A 22,818-nucleotide genomic window follows, 5' to 3' on the forward strand; every position below is an offset into this window, starting at 1 on the left:
ATATTCTAAGAGAGCTTTGTTCTTATAATTAATTGTAAATTTGTATATTATATGTGTGTTTGATCTTTTCAGGTGAGAAATGAAACAGTGAATCAGCTAAACCTATCTACCATTGTAGATAAAATTGCAGAGATGAAAGCATTCCAAAAGCAGGTTCAAACATTTGAATCAGAAATTAGAAATATTACAGGTGTCGCAGATGAAATAACAAAAGAGAATCCTGAGTCACGAGTGGGGCAGTATGTCAGCCATCTGACAGCAAGATATAAAGCTGTTCTTAAATTTGCAAATAATTACATTGAGCGTTTGGAGGCACTCAATACCAATAGAGATCTATATCAGGCCTCTGTTAAAGATGTGGAGAAGTGGTTGGGTGATGCTGACAAAAAACTGAAATCGTATGAAGAAATATTTTCAGCTCCAGCAAAACCAATGCAAGTATACCAGGCAAAATTAGAAGAGCTGAAATCTTTTGCTGAAGAGAGAGAAAGGGGACAAGTCCTTCTGAATAAGGCAGTGGAAACTGGAGAAGCATTATTCTCTGGGGTAACTCCTGAAAACAGAGAAATAATACGTACGGAACTGAGAGTGTTGAGAGATGCTTCAGAGACATTAATTGATAAAGCAAATGAGATACAAAAGCGTATTGAAGGGATCATGATGCACAGATCATCATTTGATGACAGTTACACACAAGTGTGCAAATGGATTAAGGAATCTGAGGCAAAACTTGGCAGCAAACTAGAATTAAAACCTACTCTTAAGGAAAAGAAGCTTGCTATGCACAGTTACCGTTCCCTGGCCCCAGATGTTGCAACACATAAGACTATTATGAACCAACTCCAGGAAAAAATTGTGAACCTATCTGATTCAGAAGCAACAGCTAAATTCAATGATATTCTTACCTCCTATGAGAGATTAGCAAAAACATTGGAGGATCGAATTAGTGATTCTGAGAAGCATGTTACTGATCATGAAATATATCTGCAGATGTTAGAAAAATGTCGTGACTGGCTCAGCTCTTTGTCTGCCGAGGCTGCAGCTGTTTGTGATGATACGTCTGTAGAGAAGGATGGTGCTGATGCCAGGCTCGCCATAATTGAAGATATCCTTCAACAGAAACCTGAAGGTGACCAGCTGATTGATAGCTGTTATAAACAATTGCAGATTGTTTTGAAAGGAACTGATATATCTGGTCACCCAGCCTTGCTAAAGGAATTCGAGGAACAGAAAACAGCCTGGGAATCATTCCTTGCTAATTGCGTTAACTCACAGAATAAACTACGTCAATTGTGCTGTAAATGGACAGAATTCGAGGAAGTTGTAGATGGTCTTACGAATTGGATAAAACAGAAAGAATTGCAAGTGAAAGACCAAAGTCTTCGTAGTACCCAGGAAGCTAAGCAGGCACATCTTGATAAACTGAGATCTCTTGAGGAGGAGATAACAGCAAAGGGAGATGAGTTCTCCAATGCTAGTGAGCAGAGCCAGTCTATAGAAGGGGAGTCAGAGCTTTCTGTAAAAGTATCTCGACTTCTCACACGTTACCAAGCTCTGAAGAATGCCACAAAAGTAAGTGTGCATATTTTTGTATTATTTTTGTTTTGTTGTAAATTGTGTAGAAATTGTTTGTGTTGGCCTTTAAATAGAGTACAGGCAATCCTATCATTGGTAATATTTTGTGATATTGGGAAATTTATCTCTTAACTTGGATGAGGGAATGCAGTGAAAAGAGTTGATGGTATTTTTCAACTTTAAAATTGTGAACATCCTTTCTCAGCTTATTATGTTAGTCTCAGAACTGCATTGAGCTTTCTCTCACTTATTCTGTTCATCATTTGAGAAAATTAGTGCAAAATGAGTGTGTGTATGTTTGCTTTTTCTGCCCTCAGCTTTAGTTACTGTTTAGGAATGAGACTTCTTAACAGATAAATATTATTTATGGACAGAGACTCAGACCCAGAGCCTTGCCTTTCTTAAACAATGATTGTATTGTTTTTCAAGCTATTCTAACAAAACTCATGACTCGGTTCACATTTAAGAATGTTAGAATCTTACATTAACAGTTTCTGTGAAAACACTTAAGCATCACAACAAAAAGCATAAAAGTTTTGTACTAAATAGTGAAAGTACACATGAAATTAATTTCTCATATTCACTATCTATAGTGAACCCCTCTCATACTATGGCCTGGGTAACCTACCTTCCCTTATCCAACCTCTCCCATTCCATCCCTCTCATCTGCCTGTAGAAGGAACTAATGGTTCTGAAAGCTAGGATTACTTCTATGTTTTGCATGTCTATCAGCAGTAGTAAACATTTTGCCTCCTGGAGGTAAGTACTGACCAGAGATTCTGTCTCTCATTTATTAGTTATCTTAATAGAAGTTTCCTTTTACATTTTTTGCAGTTTATCTATTTTCTTGTGACCAACTGCAAATTAAATTTATGCAACTATGGAAGCTTGTAAAAATTTGCATATATTTCATTTACAGTTAACTGAATTGAACTCACATTTCATGTGAATGCTGTAATTTTTGTAGCCCAGAGAGAGGAAGGTAACTGGAATTATGTAAATGACAGTCTGAAAACCTTAAATCTTCTGAACAATATTATGAAAAAGATAGAATGTTACTTGCTGTATAGATGACACATTGAGTTACAGTCAGGCACAATGGAAAGACTGTTACACATTCAGCATTTAGTGAAAGCCTCCTTCAACAAGGAAAAGGAAAACACACATACAGACACACACACACACACACACACACACACACACACACACACACACACACACACTTTTCATATTCACACAAGCAAGCACTCCTCATACACACATGACCACTATCTGTGGCTGCTCTTCTGGCCAGAGCAACTGGAGATAGCAGTCATGTGTGCATGAGGTGTGCTTGCTTGTGTGAATGTGTGTGTGTTTTTGTTTTCTTTTCTGAAGAAAGCTTTAGCTGAAAGCTCAGTATGTAACAGTCTTTTCATGGTGCCTATCTGCAACCCAGTGTGCCATCTGCCATCTGTATGATGAGTAGCAATCCTTCCTTTCCAAATTTTTGTGGATATTTCACTGTTAGATACTTTGAAATTAGATAAGGTGGCCGTATGGATCCTAGCTGATTTACCATTCATTGTGTGACTGTCATTCTTTGAGAGAGAGCAGTTATCGCATGAAATGAAAAGTGCACCTTTGATAACACTCTTTATTAGTGCCAATAGTTAACAATATTCTGCCTTCATTGTTGTGCACAAATGTCTACTCTTTGAAATGATTGATTGTCTACTACATAGGAAATAACTTAACAGCTCTAGTGAACTTTATGGTTAATTTAATTTTAACAATGCTGTTGAAGGTACCACATGAAATCTTCCAAGATCCATTTAAAATTTCAGCTTATCTGCATGTTTAAGCTGTACTGACTATTTTGAGTATCCCCTCACCCCAAATTCCTGTTCTAGGGCTGGTGTCAGTATGGTTTTTAATATCTCAGAAATTGTGCCCCTTGACAAACCAATATGCTACCATTAATGTTTGTAACTTTTATATTCACAGTCCATCAGATATGTGCCCAGTTTCAGTGCATTCTTTAGAATATGGATAATTTATAGTGACTTCCTTGTTATAAGATAATATCACTAATTTTTCATCTATAATTTTGGCCCCTTATGGAATTGATGTTGAGGATCGTATTTTGAGAGTGCTAAAAGTCTGATAATTCTCACGTGAGGGCATTTGTTGTTTTGTGTGCTCTCATGAAATTTATGTTTAAAAATGAAATTCTGATATGCAGGAAGCTGTGTCACGATATGAGCAATTTGTAAAGGAACACAGAAGTTTTAACGACGAATATAATGCTTTCTTGGAATGGCTCTCTAAGGTTGAAGATGAACTGAAGGAACTTAGTCAGATTGTTGGTGATCTGGCAGTATTACAAGTAAGAGCTCTTGTTTTCTTTTTTTCTCCTTTTCTGCTATTATGAAACAAACATTATAGTAAGAATTGTTGATTATAAATTGTACGTGTGCTTTAGGATCGGCAAAAGAAAATTAGGGAGCTCGCTGATATCAGATCCAGGGAAAGCCCTAAATTTGATTCACTGCTGGACAGTGGTGAAAAACTTTATGCACACACATCACCTGACGGAAGGGAAATTATCCGACAACAGCTCAGGTGAGGAACTACACAGAAAAGTTAATATTTTATGAATATATGAACTTCTAGAATGTTAATGATGGTAGAAATTTCATTGGAGTTGAAGTAATATTTAGATGCAGCTGACAGTTTTGAGTTTTTTTTTCAGTTGTTGAACTTTAATCTAGGCAGGTGTAGATAAGCCATAATTTTATTATCAAGTGGAAATTCACGTAGGAAAGGACCAGACACTTATCCTCTTCCTGCTTGCTTCTTAAACTGCTTGAAGATTGTGAACACCCTGATTATGTCATTGGGGTAATTTTGTTTTTACCCTAGGCTCCAAGATTTTGTAATTTTCATCTGTAACTGTAAACATCTTTGGAAGTAAGCTGTAACCTACATTTTTTTTTTTTTTTTTTCCAGGACACTGCGCACCTTATGGGACAACTTTTCTGATGATCTACAGGCTGCCACTCACAAGTTGGACCAGTGTCTAATGCAGTTTGCTGAGTTCAGTCTGTCTCAGGAACAACTGACAAAATGGCTGAAAGATGTGGAACGTGCCATGATGCAGCACACTGAACTGAAAGCTTCTCTGCAAGAGAAAAGAGCACAGCTGCAGGTACCTATACACATTGCAGTGCTATGTTGCAACAGGACTGCTTTGTACTCATAACTTACAGTAATAAACAATGGCCTTTTAATTTTGTTCCGTATTGTGAAAATTGTCACTGATGGATGGTGAAGAGGCTAGATTCTCATATAAAACAGATTAAGCAATAAAATCGCTACAACATTCTTTATTTGTTTGCATGTAATAGTGTTACAAGAAGTGCACTGAGGTGAAAAAAGTCATGGGATACTTCCTAATATCGTGTTGGACCTCCTTTTGCCCAGTGTAGTGCAGCAACTTGATGTGGTATGCACTAAAAAAGGAAGTCCCCTGCAGAAATATTGAGCCATCCATAATTGTAAAGTGTTGCTGGTGCATGATTTTGCGCACCAACTGACCTCTCGACAATGCCCCATAAATGTTTGATGAGATTGGTGGTCAGGCCATTTGCTCAAATAGTCCAGAATGTTCTTAAAACCAACCGCGAACAATTGTGGCCTGGTGATATGCCGCATTCTCATCAAATTCCATCATTGTTCGGGAACATGTAGCCCATGGACAGCTGCAAGTAGTCCCAGGTGACCTCGGTATAACATATTTCATTGGACCATGAAAATGAAATAGTTTTACCAGGGTTATTGTTATAATGAGGTTTTGTTATTGTGAAACAGAGTAAGGAGCCATGTTTTCGTGGCTGAGAAGTACGTTACTGCAGTACTCTCCAGATGAAAAATAACATGAAAAGACAAATAATAAAACACATTTTGTTCACTTCATATATTAATATTGTACCTGTAGAATATCTTACTTTTTTGATATCAATGTAATGGAAGGAAACATTCCACGTGGGAAAAATTATATATAAAAACAAAGATGAGGTGACTTACCGAACAAAAGCGCTGGCAGGTCGATAGACACACAAACATACACACAAAATTCAAGCTTTCGCAACAAACTGTTGCCTCATCAGGAAAGAGGGAAGGAGAGGGGAAGACGAAAGGAAGTGGGTTTTAAGGGAGAGGGTAAGGAGTCATTCCAATCCCGGGAGCGGAAAGACTTACCTTAGGGGGAAAAAAGGACAGGTATACACTCGCACACACGCACATATCCATCCACACATACAGACACAAGCAGACATATTTAAATAATTGGTATTTAAATATAATATAATATAATTAATATAATTGGTATTTAAATATGTCTGCTTGTGTCTGTATGTGTGGATGGATATGTGCGTGTGTGCGAGTGTATACCTGTCCATTTTTCCCCCTAAGGTAAGTCTTTCCGCTCCCGGGATTGGAATGACTCCTTACCCTCTCCCTTAAAACCCACTTCCTTTCGTCTTCCCCTCTCCTTCCCTCTTTCCTGATGAGGCAACAGTTTGTTGCGAAAGCTTGAATTTTGTGTGTATGTTTGTGTTTGTTTGTGTGTCTATCAACCTGCCAGCGCTTTTGTTCGGTAAGTCACCTCATCTTTGTTTTTATATATAATCTTACTTTTTTGTACAGAAAAATTCACTATTTTCCTTTGTTTCTTTTTTCTTAAAGATTCTCTTGTGAATATTGTCTTTATCTTCTCTAACGAAATCTACTGCTGTGCGGAAACACTGGGGATTGAAGATGCTACTTGTTGAATGCTTTCCAACTGACCTATTAGCTCCATCAGAGGAGGGGGATTCACACTTGTCACATCACTGTCATCGTCAGAGTCTTCAATAGGCCTCATTGTCCACTGACAAGTATTCAACTACTTAATCATCTATGGTTTTACCAGTAACTCCTGAATAAATCTCCAGATCACTTTGAATATCATCCTGTGTTATTTCATCCACCACAACTTTCTCACCAACATCTTCACTCTCAGAAATTCTTGCATTTTTCCAGCAGTTCACAATGACATTCGGCTGTACACTGTTCCAGGAACTAGCAGTCATGTCAGAAGCCTGTTTCACATTGAAACTGTTGGGATTCCTCACCTTTCTTTCAGTATTTGTGATCACATGTTGTACTAAATGTGAATGGTATTTTGTTCTTAATTATCCCCATATATAGTGGCTGAAGAATCGAAGTGCAGTTTGAGGGAAAGTAGCATAGTTCAAGGTTCTTCAACACTGGCTCATTATTATGCGCACTACAATTATCCACCATCAATGCTATTTTCTTGTTCTTCATTGACATGTCTTTATCAAGCGAAAGCAGCCACTCTCTAAAAAGAGTAGACGTCATTCGTGCTTTTTGATTTGCCTTGCAATTGACTGCAATAAAAGAAATCACATTTACAATGCGACTGTAGCAAAATATTACAGCTGAAGCTATACTGCACTGAATTAACTTATAAATTAAAGGAAGGTAAAATAAAATGTATGTACCCTCTTACCTGGCAAGCTTCTTACATTTTTGAAGCACCTTGGGTTTGCAGATCATCCAATCACCAGTGGTGTCAATTTGTATGTCCCTGATGCTTTGCTGCAGAGAAGAACAGTTAGTTGTACTTAAGACTGCTTCCTTCCTTTACACTTTTCTCCTCTAAAGGCCATCGTCTTCTCTGGCATCAGTTGATAAAACAATCCTGACTCATCTGCATTGTACAAGTTTTCAGTACTGTATTTTTCTAACAGTTTAAACATGGTGTTTTTCCTCCAAAATTCTGCATCACCTAAAGGTGCTGATTTTTCTACTCCTGAAATTACTTTAAACATGTTCCCATGCCTGTCCTTAAATCTTTGCAACCACCCTTTACATAGACTTACTCTAACAAATAGTACCATGAGTGCCACTGAACATGACGTACTCATCCAACAGGAAATCACCATCCAGCGGTGTTACGTGGACTCATTCCATGAACCTTGCAATAGGGAAAGAATTCTGGTTACTTGATGCTACCATTGTTCAGTTCTGCAGAATTAATTCTGCTTAATTGATTAACATTGTGTGAGAGACACTTGTGTGAGTTGGAGGAGGATTGTGCTTTACATAATTTTCAATCTCTGGAAGTTAACATATATAGATTTTAAACATATGCTATAGTGTGCTTTTGCTAATATTGCCTTTACTATTATTTCAGAACCACAAGATCATGCACCAGGAAATAATGTCACATCAGCAGTTGGTGGAATCTGTTTGTGAGAAAGCTCATCAGTTAGTTGAACAGACACAGGATAAGTCTCTTAACATATATCTTCAGTCCATAAAGCAGCTCTTCCAAAATATTGTAATAAAATCACAGGTATGTTGACAAAATAGAATAATATTTGTCACAAAAATATATTATTTGCTTTTCTCTGCAGGCTTCAAATATTTAAGAAAAAGCCAAAGCTTTTGCTAGATTTTAAGATACGTTTCCTCAAAAATACAGGTCTCTCAGAATTTCAAAGACGTGATCATAGAAACATGTGGGCTGTAATGTTAACAACAGAAATAAAATATGAGGGTTGTACCAAAAGTAAGGTTCCCTGTGAGCTACAGCCTGGAGGGAAGGTGCTAGGCTAAATCCGACAACAGTGTCGCGCGCAGTGGTTCCCCCACTCTCGAGCCAATCCGTCCGCGGTTCACTACGTTGCTCAGTGTTGGCTTGGCAGCCGTCAGACATAGAAGTGTTGATTGCCACTCCCACCAAGTGTGAGGTTCGAGCAGTACTCCAGTCTCTCCATGCAAGGAAGTTACTGCCCATGGAGATTCGTGGGCAACTGACTGAGGTTTATGGTGAAGAGTGCACGTCCTTTCAGCACGTCTGAAAATGGTGCAGGGCTTTTGCTGAAGGTCGTATGGAAGTTCATGATGAAGAACTGAGTGGAAGACCGCCTGTTTCGGATGTGATTGTCCAGAAGATCAACAGTGAGCTGCTCAAAGATCGGAGGGCACGGTCCGTGAACTTGTTGAACACATTCCTGTAGCTTCCCACAGCATAATTGAAAGAACTTTTAACAGAAACGTTGGGTTATCGCAAGGTATGTGCTCGCTGGGTCCCCCGGATGCTGACTGATGGACACAAGGAGCAGCGCCTTGACTGTGCTTAGAAGTTTCTTCAACAATGTGAGGGGGGAGGCAACAAGGAGAAGTTTTTGGACTCTATCGTCACAGGAGAAGGAACATGGGTGTTTCATTAGATCCCAGAAAAAAAACAACTATCTCGTCAGTGGAGTCACTCCAGTTCACCACCACCAAAGACATTCAAACAAACGCAGTCAGCAGGAGAGGTTATGGCAATTGTGTTTTGTGATCGGAAGTGGGTACTTCTCATTGATTTCATGCAACCTGGGGTGACAATAAAATCAGACAGATATTGTGAAACATTGACCAAACTCCGGTGAGCAATCCAGAGTTGCCAGAGAGGACGACTGATGGAGGGAGTAATGCTTCTTCACGACAACGCTCGACCCCACGTTGCTCGTCAAACACAGGAGCTTTTGAAGAAATTTGGGTGAACTGTTATGCCCCATCCCTCGTACAGCCTGGACTTAGCTCCCAGTGATTATCGCCTCCTTCCCAAGCTAAAGGAACACTTAAGTGGCAAACTCTTCAAGTACAGTGATGAAGTCCGATCAGAGGTCACATGCTTCCTCATGGATTAGTGGGAGACTTCTTTGACTTAGGAATACAAAAACTGGAACACCGTCTTCAAAAGTGTGTTGAAAAAAAATGAATACTGCTGAAAAATAGACAAAAGTGTAAGCTTTTCAATGATATATAAATTAATAACGATAAAAAATAGAGGAACCTTTCTTTTGGTACAACCCTCATAATAATTAAAAAATTACTTTGAGTAATTTATAATTAACAGTATGTGACATATGATCATACCTTTTTTCATATATTGCATTGTTGTGGGGAAACAAACAAGTAAAATAAATTTTTATACTATACAGATACACAGTATTTTCCTACTAGTTTGATTTTTTTACTTAAAGTTTTACTTCTGGTGTAGTTTCAATCCTTTGTTCCTATGTAATGTTGTTTGTCATGTGCTCGCTTGGCTAATAGACTGTGATTGAGTAAATCAGCGTCTCACAGCCTGTGTTTCACTTGGTGCCACACTAGGAATCCACACAGACTTGAGTTTTTTGATGCTCAGTGATGCGATATTGTTAAAGGAGTTCACCATTTCTGTCTTTTTGTGGATCGTGCAGCTTCTGTTTGTTCATTACTTCTATACCATATCTGGTTTCACGTAATTTCCTTCACCTTCTTCTTTTATTCTTACCCTGTTTTCATAATGGTACTGATTTGCAGGACTTGCTGGATAATCTTGAGGATTGTGCACAGAAACACAGTCAGCTCAGCACGTTGTGCAAGGATTTCAGAGATTGGATAAGTTCCGAAAGAGATAGCGTACATAACTGTGATGATGTCAGTGGGGAAAAATCTGACATCAGCAAAAGACTGGCAGCGATTAAGGTAAAGTCTGCTAAAATAAATGTGTCTTGGGCTGCACAGTTTTTCTTAAGATATTCAGAAAAATGAAATGTTTAACATTTTGTTTCATTTCTTCCAGGATCTTCGAGAAAATCGAAAGAAGGGAGAACATCAGCTATCACAGATTAGAGATCTTTGTACAGAAGTAAGCAAGAGTACTGCACCAAAAGGAATAACCATCCTAGAAAAAGAAGTTTCAGATTTGGAGTCCAGCCTGAAGCAGCATCTTGAAAACATAGGTATTTCAGGAATTTTAACACAGAATATGAGCAGCTAGCACACAACCAATACAGCATCTTGAAAACATAGGTATTTCAGGAATTTTAACACCGAATATGAGCAGCTAGCACACAACCAATACACACTTTTTTATCCTTTTTGATTGGATTAACATTCAATAGGTTGTCAAATACTTTCCTAACTATCTTTACTTTTACTTTACACGTGGCTAAGGCCTTATCGACCATACACCTGCTCTACGAGCCTCTTCCAATTATTTCTATCCAGGGAAATTGTTGTCCAATCAGAGTTGATGCCCTTCCTAGCTGCATCTTCCCGGATATTCTCCATCCACCTAATTCAAGGTCTTCCTCTTCTTCTCTTTCCTTCTAATTTCTTAGTGGATGCTATTTTGGGTAGTCTGTTCTCCGGCATCCTTGCTACATGACCAGCCCAGTTCAGTCTTCTCTTCTTTAACATTTCCACAATGGTACTATGTTTGTACAGCTCCCGTAGTTCTTCATTTTTCCTTATCCTCCACTCCATGACATTTTCATCGAAGATTGGTCCAAATATTTTTCTTAGTATTTTTCTTTCAAATATCAACAGTTTTTCTTCATCTTTTTTCCTGAATGTAATAACTTCACATCCATATAATGCTACTGGTACAATAGTTGACTGATAAAAACGGATTTTGAATTCAGTACTAAGTGATCTCATCCTTAAAATTTTGATACAGCTGTAAAAAGTTCTATTAGCTGCTGCTAGACGGGCGTCTATTTCTATTTCTGCTCTATTGTCTCTGCTAAAAAGACTCCCTAAGTACTTGAAGTGGTCAACTGCCTTGAAAGTGAGACCATTTACGGTCAGTGGTGTATTCTTTTGGAGTTTTTTACTTATGACTAGATATTCTGTCTTTTCTTCATTCACATGAAGTCCAGCTTTCTCAGCTATTTTGTAATAATTTTGCATCATCCTGATTAATTCATCTTTTGAAGTGCTTATTAAGGCTACATCGTCTGCATAAGCAAGTCTAGTAATGTTCTGTCCCTGCAGTTGGATCCCTTGTGGATTAGTTTTGGTGAATTCTCTATCAATCTTCTCTAAGATGATATTAAATAGAGTAGGTGAGATGGCATCCCCTTGTCTCAGTCCAGTGTACACCTTAAAATTTTCAGTCTCTCCTGCAGGTGTCTTAACTTTGCATATGGTTTCTTCCAAACACATTTTAACTAATTTGATTAATTTTAATGGTATTTCAAATTCTTTCATGGTGTTTAAGAGTGTCTGTCGGTGTATGCTATCATAGGCCTTCTTGAAGTCTATAAATAGAATATGGATATCTACATTAAATTCCCATGCCTTCTCATTTATTTGTCTCAATGTGAATAAGTGATCCAAAGTGGATCTGTTAGTGCGGAAACCACATTGGTAGTCCCCAATCAGTTCTTCGGTTATGGGAATCAGTCTGTGTAGTATACACATCGACAAAATTTTATACGTGACATCGAGTAGGGCAATTCCTCTGTAGTTATCACAGACAAGGGGATCATTCTTCTTAAAGATGGGGCATATAATTGCAGTTTTCCAATCGGCCGGTATGTTTTCTGTCTCCCAAATTGTTTCAATTAAGGAATGTAGTTCTATTTCCAATTGTGGTCCTCCATTTTTTAAAAGCTCAGCATATACCTGGTCTTCCCCACAGGCCTTGTTGTTCTTTAATTTCTTTATTGTTTGTCTTATTTCATTTACTGATGGTGTGGTGACTTGTATATCAACTGTATCTGGTTCTTCAAATGTAAAGTAATATTGTGGATCATTGCAGTTGAGCAGCTGTGTAAAGTATGTCTTCCATGTCTCTTGTATGTCATTCTTGTTTGTAAGTATTTTCCCATTTGGTCCTTTATAAACTGTTCCCTTTTAGTGAATTTTCCCAAGGACTTTTTTATATTCTGGTACATCTGCCTTGCTCTGTGATGCTTGAAATCATCCTCCGCTTCTCTTACCATGTTGTTGTAGTGTTTTCTCTTCTCTTGTCTAAGAGTTCGTTGTGTTTCCTTGCGGATTTTATAGTTTCTCTCCTTTAGTGTAATATTGTCCATGTCTTGTAACCATGCCTTCCTCGCATTTTGCCTCTCCAGTACTCTTTCTTGGCACTTTATATTAAACCAGATTTTGTTAGTTCGTTTTCTTTTACCTATAGTTTTGGAAGCTACATCTTGAATACTGTTTCTGAGGTGTCTCCATCTACTTTCCACGTCTTGCTGGTCACTATGTGTCAGTCTAGATTCCGATAGATTAATTTCCATTTCTTTCCTAAAGTTTTCTTTTATTTTTTCTTCTGCCAGATTTTCTACATCATACCTTTTAATTTCAACCCTATTTGTACTTTGTTTCTTTTTTAGCTTTATTTTCATTTGAGCTATGATTAACATATGATCTGTCTCACAATCTGCTCCCCTAAAAGTTCTAACGTCTTTAATACTGTTTTGAAATCGTCTTTGGATGGCGACATGGTCAATCTGGTTCACTACTTTTCCATCTGGTGATATCCATGTCCCTAAATGAATGCGTTTGTGTTGGAATTTTGTGCTGCTTAATGTGAGACCATTTGCCATTGCAAAGTTTATGAGTCGCACACCATTCTCTGAACTTTCATCATGTAAGCTGTAATTCCCAATGGTTGGTTTGTAGATTTCTTCTTTTCCTACTTTGGCATTAAAGTCTCCTAACACTATTGTTACGTTATGTCTACTTATTGAATTATATGTCTGTTCCAGTTGACTATAAAATTCTTCTTTCACGTCATCTTCCTTATCTTCTGTGGGTGCATGAACATTTATAAATGTAATATCAAACCACTGAGCCTGAATTGTAATGTGTGATATTCGGTTATTAATTGATTTGAATTCCTTTATTGTGTCAATTGCTGTTTTATGAATGTAAAAGCCCGTTCCAAATTCGTGGCGCTGACCGCAGTCTCCATACATTATTGTCCCGTCTCCTATTTTCATTGATCCCGTTCCCTGCCATCTTATTTCTTGGAGCGCTACCAGTTGTACCTTGTATTTTCCTAGTTCGTTTATTAGTATTTGTGCGCTTCCTGGGCGGTATAGACTTCTGACATTCCACGAACCAAAAGAGAAATCCTTGTGACTTTGCCAATTTCTGTTCCAGTAAATTCTGTCCTGTTTCCGAGGCATACCTTGAGTGTCCTGACCGGCCCTTGTTTTACATGAGTGGGTTGGTAGCCCTCTGCACAACCCCCAACCTGGAGTCTTGATTTTGGGGTACTCTACCCCTAGGGATTTGCCTTCACCATGGCTTAACGAGTCTTCCCTACCCGTGCTAGTTTTGGTCCACCCCGGGTATTTTATTTCCCCGGTACCCCCCATATCTGGAGAGCATTCCCCAATCCGCCACCCGGGGAGGCGCCCGATGGGGGACTAGCAACCCCACACGGGTTCCTAACTATCTAGGATTTATAAATACAGGATGATGCAGGATTATGCTACCACTGAAATGGAGTGAATATGTATCTACTGACAATGTAAAATATTCATATGTAGCGTAATAATTGGTGTATAGACATATGTATTTGAAAACTATGATCACTCCTTATTTAAAAGATTTTTTTCGCTTCATGATCATAATGGAATTTTTTTGGTTTTGCTTCTTAACAAACCACCTTAATATCAGAATTCCTTCCACTACAACAGCTGTGTGTCTATTCATTGCATATATTTATGACAAAAGAGAATTTAGTTAGTCCCTTTATTCACAAAAGGGGACAAAATTTAAAAACTGTGTTGTCTGTTCTCGTAATTTTTGACACACATCTTTTTAAGAAAAGAAAGAAGAGTTAGTTAAAGGAAAATCTCTGGAATCAGAATTGGAAGTTTATTGTCTCACAACATAAAAGTTAAATAAATGATTTATTGTATGAGAGACTTGTCAGCAGTAAATCACACTAAATTTTAGTTTTATGGTACTTTGGAGTTATATAATGTAACTTCAGTACATCATTTAATATCACACATTACATGAAAACTGAATCATTATTAAAATAGTTCTTTGTGGGTTTGTGTATTTTAGTGACAGACAAATAACGTATCACTATGGTGGAGAAACCTCTGGTGTTGGTGATTTAATTTCTTTTTAGTTCTTTATTATTAGATCATTATTGTTGTTGTTGGAAGGGTGGTCAGGCATAAGATCATACTGATTCATGATAATACAGTTGGTATATTAGCTTGCATGTAGATTGATAGTAAAATACAATTCACATTTTTTCTACATCTGTTCACTAATCTTGTGTTGCAGATGGCATAGAAGTTAAATTAGATGCTGCTCTGAAACAATGGCTTGAGTTTGAAGAGCAGCTTGATAAGCATACAAAGTGGTTCCGTACAACAGAGGCAATATTCAGAGACCAACAGCTGCAGGCATCATTGGCAGAGAAAGAGGAACAGCTGAAGAGTTACCGTGACAAACGTGACCTCATCACTTCCAAGGAGCATGAAATTGATGAATTCGTTGATCGATCCCATGGACTGCTCCACTGGAGTGGTGCCGACCGAATTAAACCTTTGATATCACAAATAAGTAACAGGTACTTTCATGACATATTTACTCTTAAAATTGTGCTACATTTACTTCTCCACACAGTTTTCGATTTTTTCATATTTTGACACAGTTTTTAAGCTTCTTGTTACCTTTATTTGGTATTACTTTGAGTTCAAAGACATTTTGTCTGTGCATTAATGAATACAGATTTCTTATCTTACTTCTTAACAAGCATTTAAAATTATGACAGAATTGCTTATCTATACTTACCTTCAGGAGCTGACAAATGAGAACTGCTAATAGACCAGTACAAAAATTCACGACACTATCCTCACTTTCCAGACTAATAGTTCCTGGCTCATGAAGAAGAGAGGGGTGAGTTGTGGAAAATTAAAAAGGAGGAGCAAGTTGCTCATACCCAGAATAAGAGGGATCCACCTATTTCGAGGTCAAATGGAGACAAAGATCTTAATCTTCCCTCATTCTCAAAACAAACTGGTCCCTCTCATCCTGAATCTCAGTAGCCTGCTCTTCCTTTTTAACCTTCCACGACCCATACCCCTCTCCTCCTCAAGAAAGGAACAATCACTTCCAAAAGCTAGGATAGCTTGTTTCACTTTTGTCCATGACAGCAGTACTGATATTTTATCTCTTGAAAGTAAATACTGGCAGCAATTCTGCATCACAATTTTAGTTTTCTCAAGTGAATTTTCCTTTTGATACAATTCTTACTGAGAGTATCATTTTACTCAGTTTGTAAGTGATTTATTGAGGTTGTCGGTTCAGGTTTAGATCTGCCATTAGGTAAAGGAAAATTTATTAATAGTCCATTTTTTTATTATTTCATGTTTACCTTCATAATGAATAATTTAGAACTTACAAATTAGATTAATAACCATTATTTTCCATGTTTTTGCAGTTATTCACTTTTTCCAACATTCCACATATTACACAAAAATGTTTGCATTGTAGTTTGTTAACATTATTCCTACAGTAAACTGGACTCTGCTGCATCAATCAAGTATTCCGGGTCCCAAATAACTAAACATTTTAAGAAAAATGTACATAGAAGCCTCTGAGAAAGGGTCTCTGTTGACTGGAGCTGATCCAGGTGCAATTGGCTTAGGAAAATTTATTGTAAAACACAGCCAGTGGAAGAGAGAAGCCAAATATCACATAATGGTTACACTGGTATGGATGCTGTGCAAAGTTGTCAACCACTTCTCACCCAAGTACTATTGGGGAGATGTAGTGGAAAATGGACATGTGCTTTGAATGAAGAAATACTATGCCTTTACTTTAAGAGTTAGTCATGGAGGGTGAGCAGTAAATGAGTACAGGCAAGATTACAATCACAGCTCACAAGCACATTTCCAGGATTCTCTGGAATACAAAAGTCAGTGTGTTGCCAATTAATAGAGACTCATTTTGGGTTTTGATGTGATACCTAACGCTAGAAAACTTGCCATTAGACTGGAAATGGAAAGAATGCTGTAGCCAAAGACACATATGGTCATGCCTGTCTAAGAAACAGCAAGTGAAGAAATGACCATACGGGATAAAATAACTACAATTGGATCAAATTTGATTTAAAGTTTGCAAACTGAGATGACAAGAGTGATGATTGAATTCAAAGGAACTGATGCTAGAAAATGGCCTCCATTACACCCAAAAATGTAGTTCAGTGATAAAAAAAAAGATTAGATAATACATGGTACAGTGACATTAATGTGACCACCGCCTACGTTCAAAGCAAGTGTGCAGTGACCACTCACAGGTAGCAGATGGCAGGTCTAGCAGTGGAGGGCATATAAAGTGTGTCATGAGGACATGAAAACCAGTGCAGTCAGTGTTGTAATGCGGAAACAGAGTCGTTTATCTGACGTCCAAAAGGGGATGATCTGAAATGGCTAAGTTTAGGAACTGTTCACTTGCCACCACAGTTGAAGTATACCTTGTGTGGCAAAATGGCACTATTCAAAACCAGCACCAAGGCAACACTGAGCCCTAGATGACAGGGGTGAGCAATGGCTGCTGAGATGTGTACGGTTGAATAGACATGCAATTGTTGAGCAACTGACCACCTGGATTAACCAAGGGGCCACCAATACTGTCGTCTCAGTGACATTTCGGTGAATATTGCAGTGTATGGTCTTCCACAGCAGATGCCTGGTTCGTACACGTATGCTGATTGCTGTTCATCAGCATCAAGGGCTAGAATTTGCATACCAGTACCGCAAGAGGAAGTCCACTGAGTGACAACAGGTGGCCTTTTCAGATGAATCACATTTTATGCTCCACTGGACAGATGACTGTTGGCTTGTACAGCATGAAATGTCTGAAAGCAAACATGCTGCAACCAGGAGGGAGTGTTACAGTCTGGGGAATGTTTCTGTGGTATTCTCTGGGTCTTCTCATCGTTCTGGAAGGCATAGTGTATCAACAAAAGTATGGATCCATCCTTGGTCAACCCCTACATGTAGTTTGTTTTTCTTCGGCATGATGGCATTTTACAGGAGGATTCTGCAATATGTCACACGGCTTGCAGTGTACATGCATGGTTTGAAGAGCACCAAGACAATTTTACCATACTCCCTTGCCTGGATTTAAACCCAGTTGGCAATCTGTGGGTCCACCTCGATCAGGCTGTTCATGCCATGGAGTCTCATATGAGAAACCTAGTGCAGATGGCCATGGCATTGAAGTCGACCTACCAGAACCTCATTCACTATCTTCTCGTGCTGCAAATATTGGTTGTTCAGGCTTTTGACAGTTGGTCACTGTAATGTGACTAGACAGTGTACTTTCATATTTGGGGATGAGCGTATCTTGTAGTATTGTGGTGCACTCACCACTCTGACATCAGTTGGATCAGTCATTATACGAGAATAATCACCAAGAAAAAAATATCATTAGATCTGTAGCCATCAAGGAGCAGGGCTTACTGAACAAGACTGAAGACTGGAGAAGAGAATTCCAGTGCTTGACGCGTATGTGGTGTAAGGCCAGAAAACTAGGAACAACAGGAACAATATTATAACAAGATCATCAGACATCTGAAAAAGTGCACCAATGAATGTTCTTCTACACTGAAACAGAATGTCTGTAATGTCTGTTTGTATCTATGGTTGCAGGACAAGGAAAAATAAAGTGAGTTCTCTATTTTTTCAAATTGGATAAAATTTTTACTGTGGACTGTGTGATTGTCCTGAGGCAAATATACATTCTGCGTGAGTGCCATGAAGACAAGATAAGAGAAATTAGGGCTTGTACAAAAGCATATAGGCAGTCATTTTTCCCTGGCTTTATTTGGAAGTAGAGAAGGAAAGGGACTGACTAGTAGTGGTACAAGGTATAATCCGCCACACCATATGGTGGCTTGCAGAGTACATGTCTATATGTAGCTGTTGATTAGGCAACCAAGAATAGCTTCAAAATCAGTATTGTCCCATCGAAAGAGCAAGTAACTTTTTGGAACTGACAGTGTTAAAGATTCTGCCTAACTGGAAGTCGGCAGGTCCCAACAGGATATGAAACTGCTTGTGAGAAAGATTCAAGTCAAGTGTCTAAGTCAAAAACTGACTGACCTTATTAATTACGCGCTTAAGAATCCAAGAATGGAACCTCGTTTACAGACACAAGACATCATATACCCGATCCTGAAAAACCCGCAAACCAACAAGAGCTTGTAGCTAACCATTACATAATGTATGTGCTAACTAGATAATTACATCAAGACTGTCACTACATATTGGGAGATGTAGTGGGAAAATGTCACTGCCAAACACAGAAGTCACCAACATAGCAGACCACATTTTCAAGGCAAATGGATGGAAAAGCTATTGTGGATATAAATAAGAAACACAAAAGTTGATATCAATATAATGGAAGGAAACATTCCACGTGGGAAAAATTATATATAAAAACAAAGATGAGGTGACTTACCGAACAAAAGCGCTGGCAGGTCGATAGACACACAAACAAACACAAACATACACACAAAATTCAAGCTTTCGCAACAAACTGTTGCCTCATCAGGAAAGAGGGAAGGAGAGGGGAAGACGAAAGGAAGTGGGTTTTAAGGGAGAGGGTAAGGAGTCATTCCAATCCCGGGAGCGGAAAGACTTACCTTAGGGGGAAAAAAGGACAGGTATACACTCGCACACATGCACATATCCATCCACACATACAGATACAAGCAGACATATTTAAAGACAAAGAGTTTGGGCAGAGATGTCAGTCGAGGCAGAAGTGTAGAGGCAAAGAAGTTGTTGAAAGACAGGTGAGGTATGAGTGGCGGCAACTTGAAATTAGCGGAGATTGAGGCCTGGCGGATGACGAGAAGAGAGGATATACTGAAGGGCAAGTTCCCATCTCCGGAGTTCGGACAGGTTGGTGTTGGTGGGAAGTATCCAGATAACCCGGACGGTGTAACACTGTGCCAAGATGTGCTGGCTGTGCACCAAGGCATGTTTAGCCACAGGGTGATCCTCATTACCAACAAACACTGTCTGCCTGTGTCCATTCATGCGAATGGACAGTTTGTTGCTGGTCATTCCCACATAGAATGCATCACAGTGTAGGCAGGTCAGTTGGTAAATCACGTGGGTGCTTTCACACGTGGCTCTGCCTCTGATCGTGTACACCTTCCGGGTTACAGGACTGGAGTAGGTGGTGGTGGGAGGGTGCATGGGACAGGTTTTGCATCGGGGGCGGTTACAAGGATAGGAGCCAGAGGGTAGGGAAGGTGGTTTGGGGATTTCATAGGGATGAACTAACAGGTTACGAAGGTTAGGTGGATGGCGGAAAGACACTCTTGGCGGAGTGGGGAGGATTTCATGAAGGATGGATCTCATTTCAGGGCAGGATTTGAAGAAGTCGTATCCCTGCTGGAGAGCCACATTCAGAGTCTGGTCCAGTCCCGGAAAGTATCCTGTCACAAGTTAAGCACTTTTGTGGTTCTTCTGTGGGGGATTCTGGGTTTGAGGGGACGAGGAAGTGGCTCTGGTTATTTGCTTCTGTACCAGGTCGGGAGGGTAGTTGCGGGATGCGAAAGCTGTTTTCAGGTTGTTGGTGTAATGATTCAGGGATTCCGGACTGGAGCAGATTCGTTTGCCACGAAGACCAGTCCTGTAACCCGGAAGGTGTACACGATCAAAGGCAGAGCCACGTGTGAAAGCACCCACGTGATTTACCAACTGACCTGCCTACACTGTGATGCATTCTATGTGGGAATGACCAGCAACAAACTGTCCATTCGCATGAATGGACACAGGCAGACAGTGTTTGTTGGTAATGAGGATCACCCTGTGGCTAAACATGCCTTGGTGCACAGCCAGCACATCTTGGCACAGTGTTACACCGTCCGGGTTATCTGGATACTTCCCACCAACACCAACCTGTCCGAACTCCGGAGATGGGAACTTGCCCTTCAGTATATCCTCTCTTCTCGTCATCCGCCAGGCCTCAATCTCCGCTAATTTCAAGTTGCCGCCACTCATACCTCACCTGTCTTTCAACAACTTCTTTGCCTCTACACTTGTGCCTCGACTGACATCTCTGCCCAAACTCTTTGTCTTTAAATATGTCTGCTTGTGTCTGTATGTGTGGATGGATATGTGCATGTGTGCGAGTGTATACCTGTCCTTTTTTCCCCCTAAGGTAAGTCTTTCCGCTCCCGGGATTGGAATGACTCCTTACCCTCTCCCTTAAAACCCACTTCCTTTCGTCTTCCCCTCTCCTTCCCTCTTTCCTGATGAGGCAACAGTTTGTTGCGAAAGCTTGAATTTTGTGTGTATGTTTGTGTTTGTTTGTGTGTCTATCGACCTGCCAGCGCTTTTGTTCGGTAAGTCACCTCATCTTTGTTTTTATATATAAACACAAAAGTTGATTAGTCAGTCCCAAAGAAATTTCTTAGGGACAGAGTTAATTACCATTAAACCATTCGGTCTCTCAGGCAGACTATTGTACACCACTGCTCTTCAGCAAGGAAGAAACACTTAGTATTGCCTTGTAAATAATAGATTTCAGCTATCATTCGTCCTTTTTAAATTTTATTGGCAGATCTAGATATTAGCTAGAAACTAGCCATTCTCAATGCACTATCATTTTTGATCAATGCATGTAATGCCTGTTGGTCAGGCTTCATCCACAGTTCATTGAATGTAGTATTCAATGAACTGTGGACAACGCCCGACCAACAGGCATTACATGCATTGATCAGAAATGATAGTGCACTGAGAATGGCTAGTTTCTAGCTGAAATCTATATCTGCCAATAAAATTTGAAAAGAATGACTAATAACTGAAATCTATTATTTACAAGTCAATATAATAGCCACAGAGTGCAACAGTCTTCGGAATGGAAGGTAACCGGGTAACGCATAGTATTGATAGCATAGCCAAAAAAGTGAATATGTGAATGCCAAAATCTTTGCATGGACATCTTAATGAATTAAAAGAAGTTAATTTACGCACGTCATAATACTGAACAACTTGCAGGATAGTTGTGCACGCTTCCCTTAAGAGACCAAGCAGTTGTAACAAGGAACAAGTGCATCGTTCATTTAGACTACAAAAGAAGGCAGTCAGAATAATAAAAGGTATAGGATATAGAGCCTCTTGTAGGCATGTTTTCAAAGAATTAGAAATCATGACACTACCATCTTTATACATATATGAAAGCATATGTTTCTTAAAAGAACACGAGGAATTTTCTACATTAAACAGAGAATTTCACAATTACGAAACAAGGAATAGGAATGATTTCCACAGAGAAATTCATAAAACAGCTATGTATCACAAAAGTGTACTATACCAACCCAAAATCCTCTACAGTGCTCTCCCCAAAGAACTAAAAATAATACCAAAACTGCACATATTTAAAAGAGAATTAAAAAACATGTTATTGAGCAATAGTTTTTACAGTATTGAAGAGTTTATGAATCGTTGACAATAAAAGCGCAGTTAAAATTTCCCTGACATAATAAATATGTGTAATTGCTCACATTTAAATACTTGCTGTTTCTATGAAAGTGTGAAACAGTGTTAATGTAAGAATGTAAATAATCTTTGATGTGAGAATCACTAACTTTTTTTTTTGTACGTTGTTATCCTACTTGTATATTTTTATGTTAATGTTCTAAAAGTTCTATTAAAATTGTAATGTCTAAGTGACAAGTAAATTCATGTAATGTTTATTGACAAGTCCTATGTCATTTCGATGATGTACTACAAGGACGCTAATAAATTGAATTGAAATTGAATTGAATCGCAAAAGACCTGACATAGATTTTCTAGATAAAGGTATCTATTGCACATGCCTTATGAAGTGAAGTTGTGAACAGTAACAAGTAGATGGAGAAAATAAACAAAGAACTGAAAAGATGTAACTGTGACAGGGACATTGACATATTATATGTGTTTGTAGAATACCAATCATTTCAAATGTGAGTCATTCCCCCCATGTTGCATGGATGTTTCAGGTATTTGAGCTTGGCAAAGGCAGTCTGGAGGTTGATGCAAAAAGCTATGAAACTTGCAATGACAGGAGCAGTCAGGAAATTCTTGGGGGGGGGGGGGGGGGGGGGAATAATAAAAGTGACAATATTGTGCCTTAGTTTTCAATAATTCAAACATTACTTTGCAATATGAAGTATTCCATTGTATGTAAAATTTTAATAAAAATCAACATAATAGAAATATTTATAATAATAATTTCTTCATTTTTCTATTTCCAAATATTGCGTTAAATTCACAGAATTTCAGTTGCATGCTGTATATACTGTCCTTTAACTTTCGAATTAGAATCTCGAGAACTGCTGTTGTCCTTTTGATTCAGTTTCGATTTTCTTATGTGTGTGTCTAA

General features: G+C 38.7%; 1 protein-coding gene and 1 long non-coding RNA gene across 3 annotated transcripts in view; one reads left to right on the plus strand and one right to left on the minus strand.

Annotated features, from left to right (window-relative positions):
* The window catches only part of LOC126416039 (uncharacterized), a 34,770-nt gene extending 32,091 nt beyond the window's left edge, over positions 1-2,679 (minus strand). Inside the window, exon 1 of the long non-coding RNA XR_007575399.1 lies at positions 2,514-2,679. This is a non-coding gene — a long non-coding RNA (uncharacterized LOC126416039). The remainder of the gene's footprint in view (positions 1-2,513) is intronic.
* The window catches only part of LOC126416038 (muscle-specific protein 300 kDa-like), a 643,030-nt gene that overhangs the window by 267,310 nt on the left and 352,902 nt on the right, over positions 1-22,818 (plus strand). For both annotated transcript variants that reach the window (XM_050083501.1, XM_050083503.1), the window contains exons 34-41: positions 73-1,572; positions 3,800-3,943; positions 4,040-4,179; positions 4,567-4,765; positions 7,820-7,981; positions 9,985-10,149; positions 10,247-10,406; positions 14,710-14,998. In XM_050083501.1, the coding sequence (XP_049939458.1) occupies positions 73-1,572; positions 3,800-3,943; positions 4,040-4,179; positions 4,567-4,765; positions 7,820-7,981; positions 9,985-10,149; positions 10,247-10,406; positions 14,710-14,998 (2,759 nt within the window). The remainder of the gene's footprint in view (positions 1-72; positions 1,573-3,799; positions 3,944-4,039; positions 4,180-4,566; positions 4,766-7,819; positions 7,982-9,984; positions 10,150-10,246; positions 10,407-14,709; positions 14,999-22,818) is intronic.

The sequence above is a fragment of the Schistocerca serialis genome, chromosome 8, assembly GCF_023864345.2.
Source record: "Schistocerca serialis cubense isolate TAMUIC-IGC-003099 chromosome 8, iqSchSeri2.2, whole genome shotgun sequence".
Lineage (NCBI taxonomy): Eukaryota > Metazoa > Arthropoda > Insecta > Orthoptera > Acrididae > Schistocerca > Schistocerca serialis.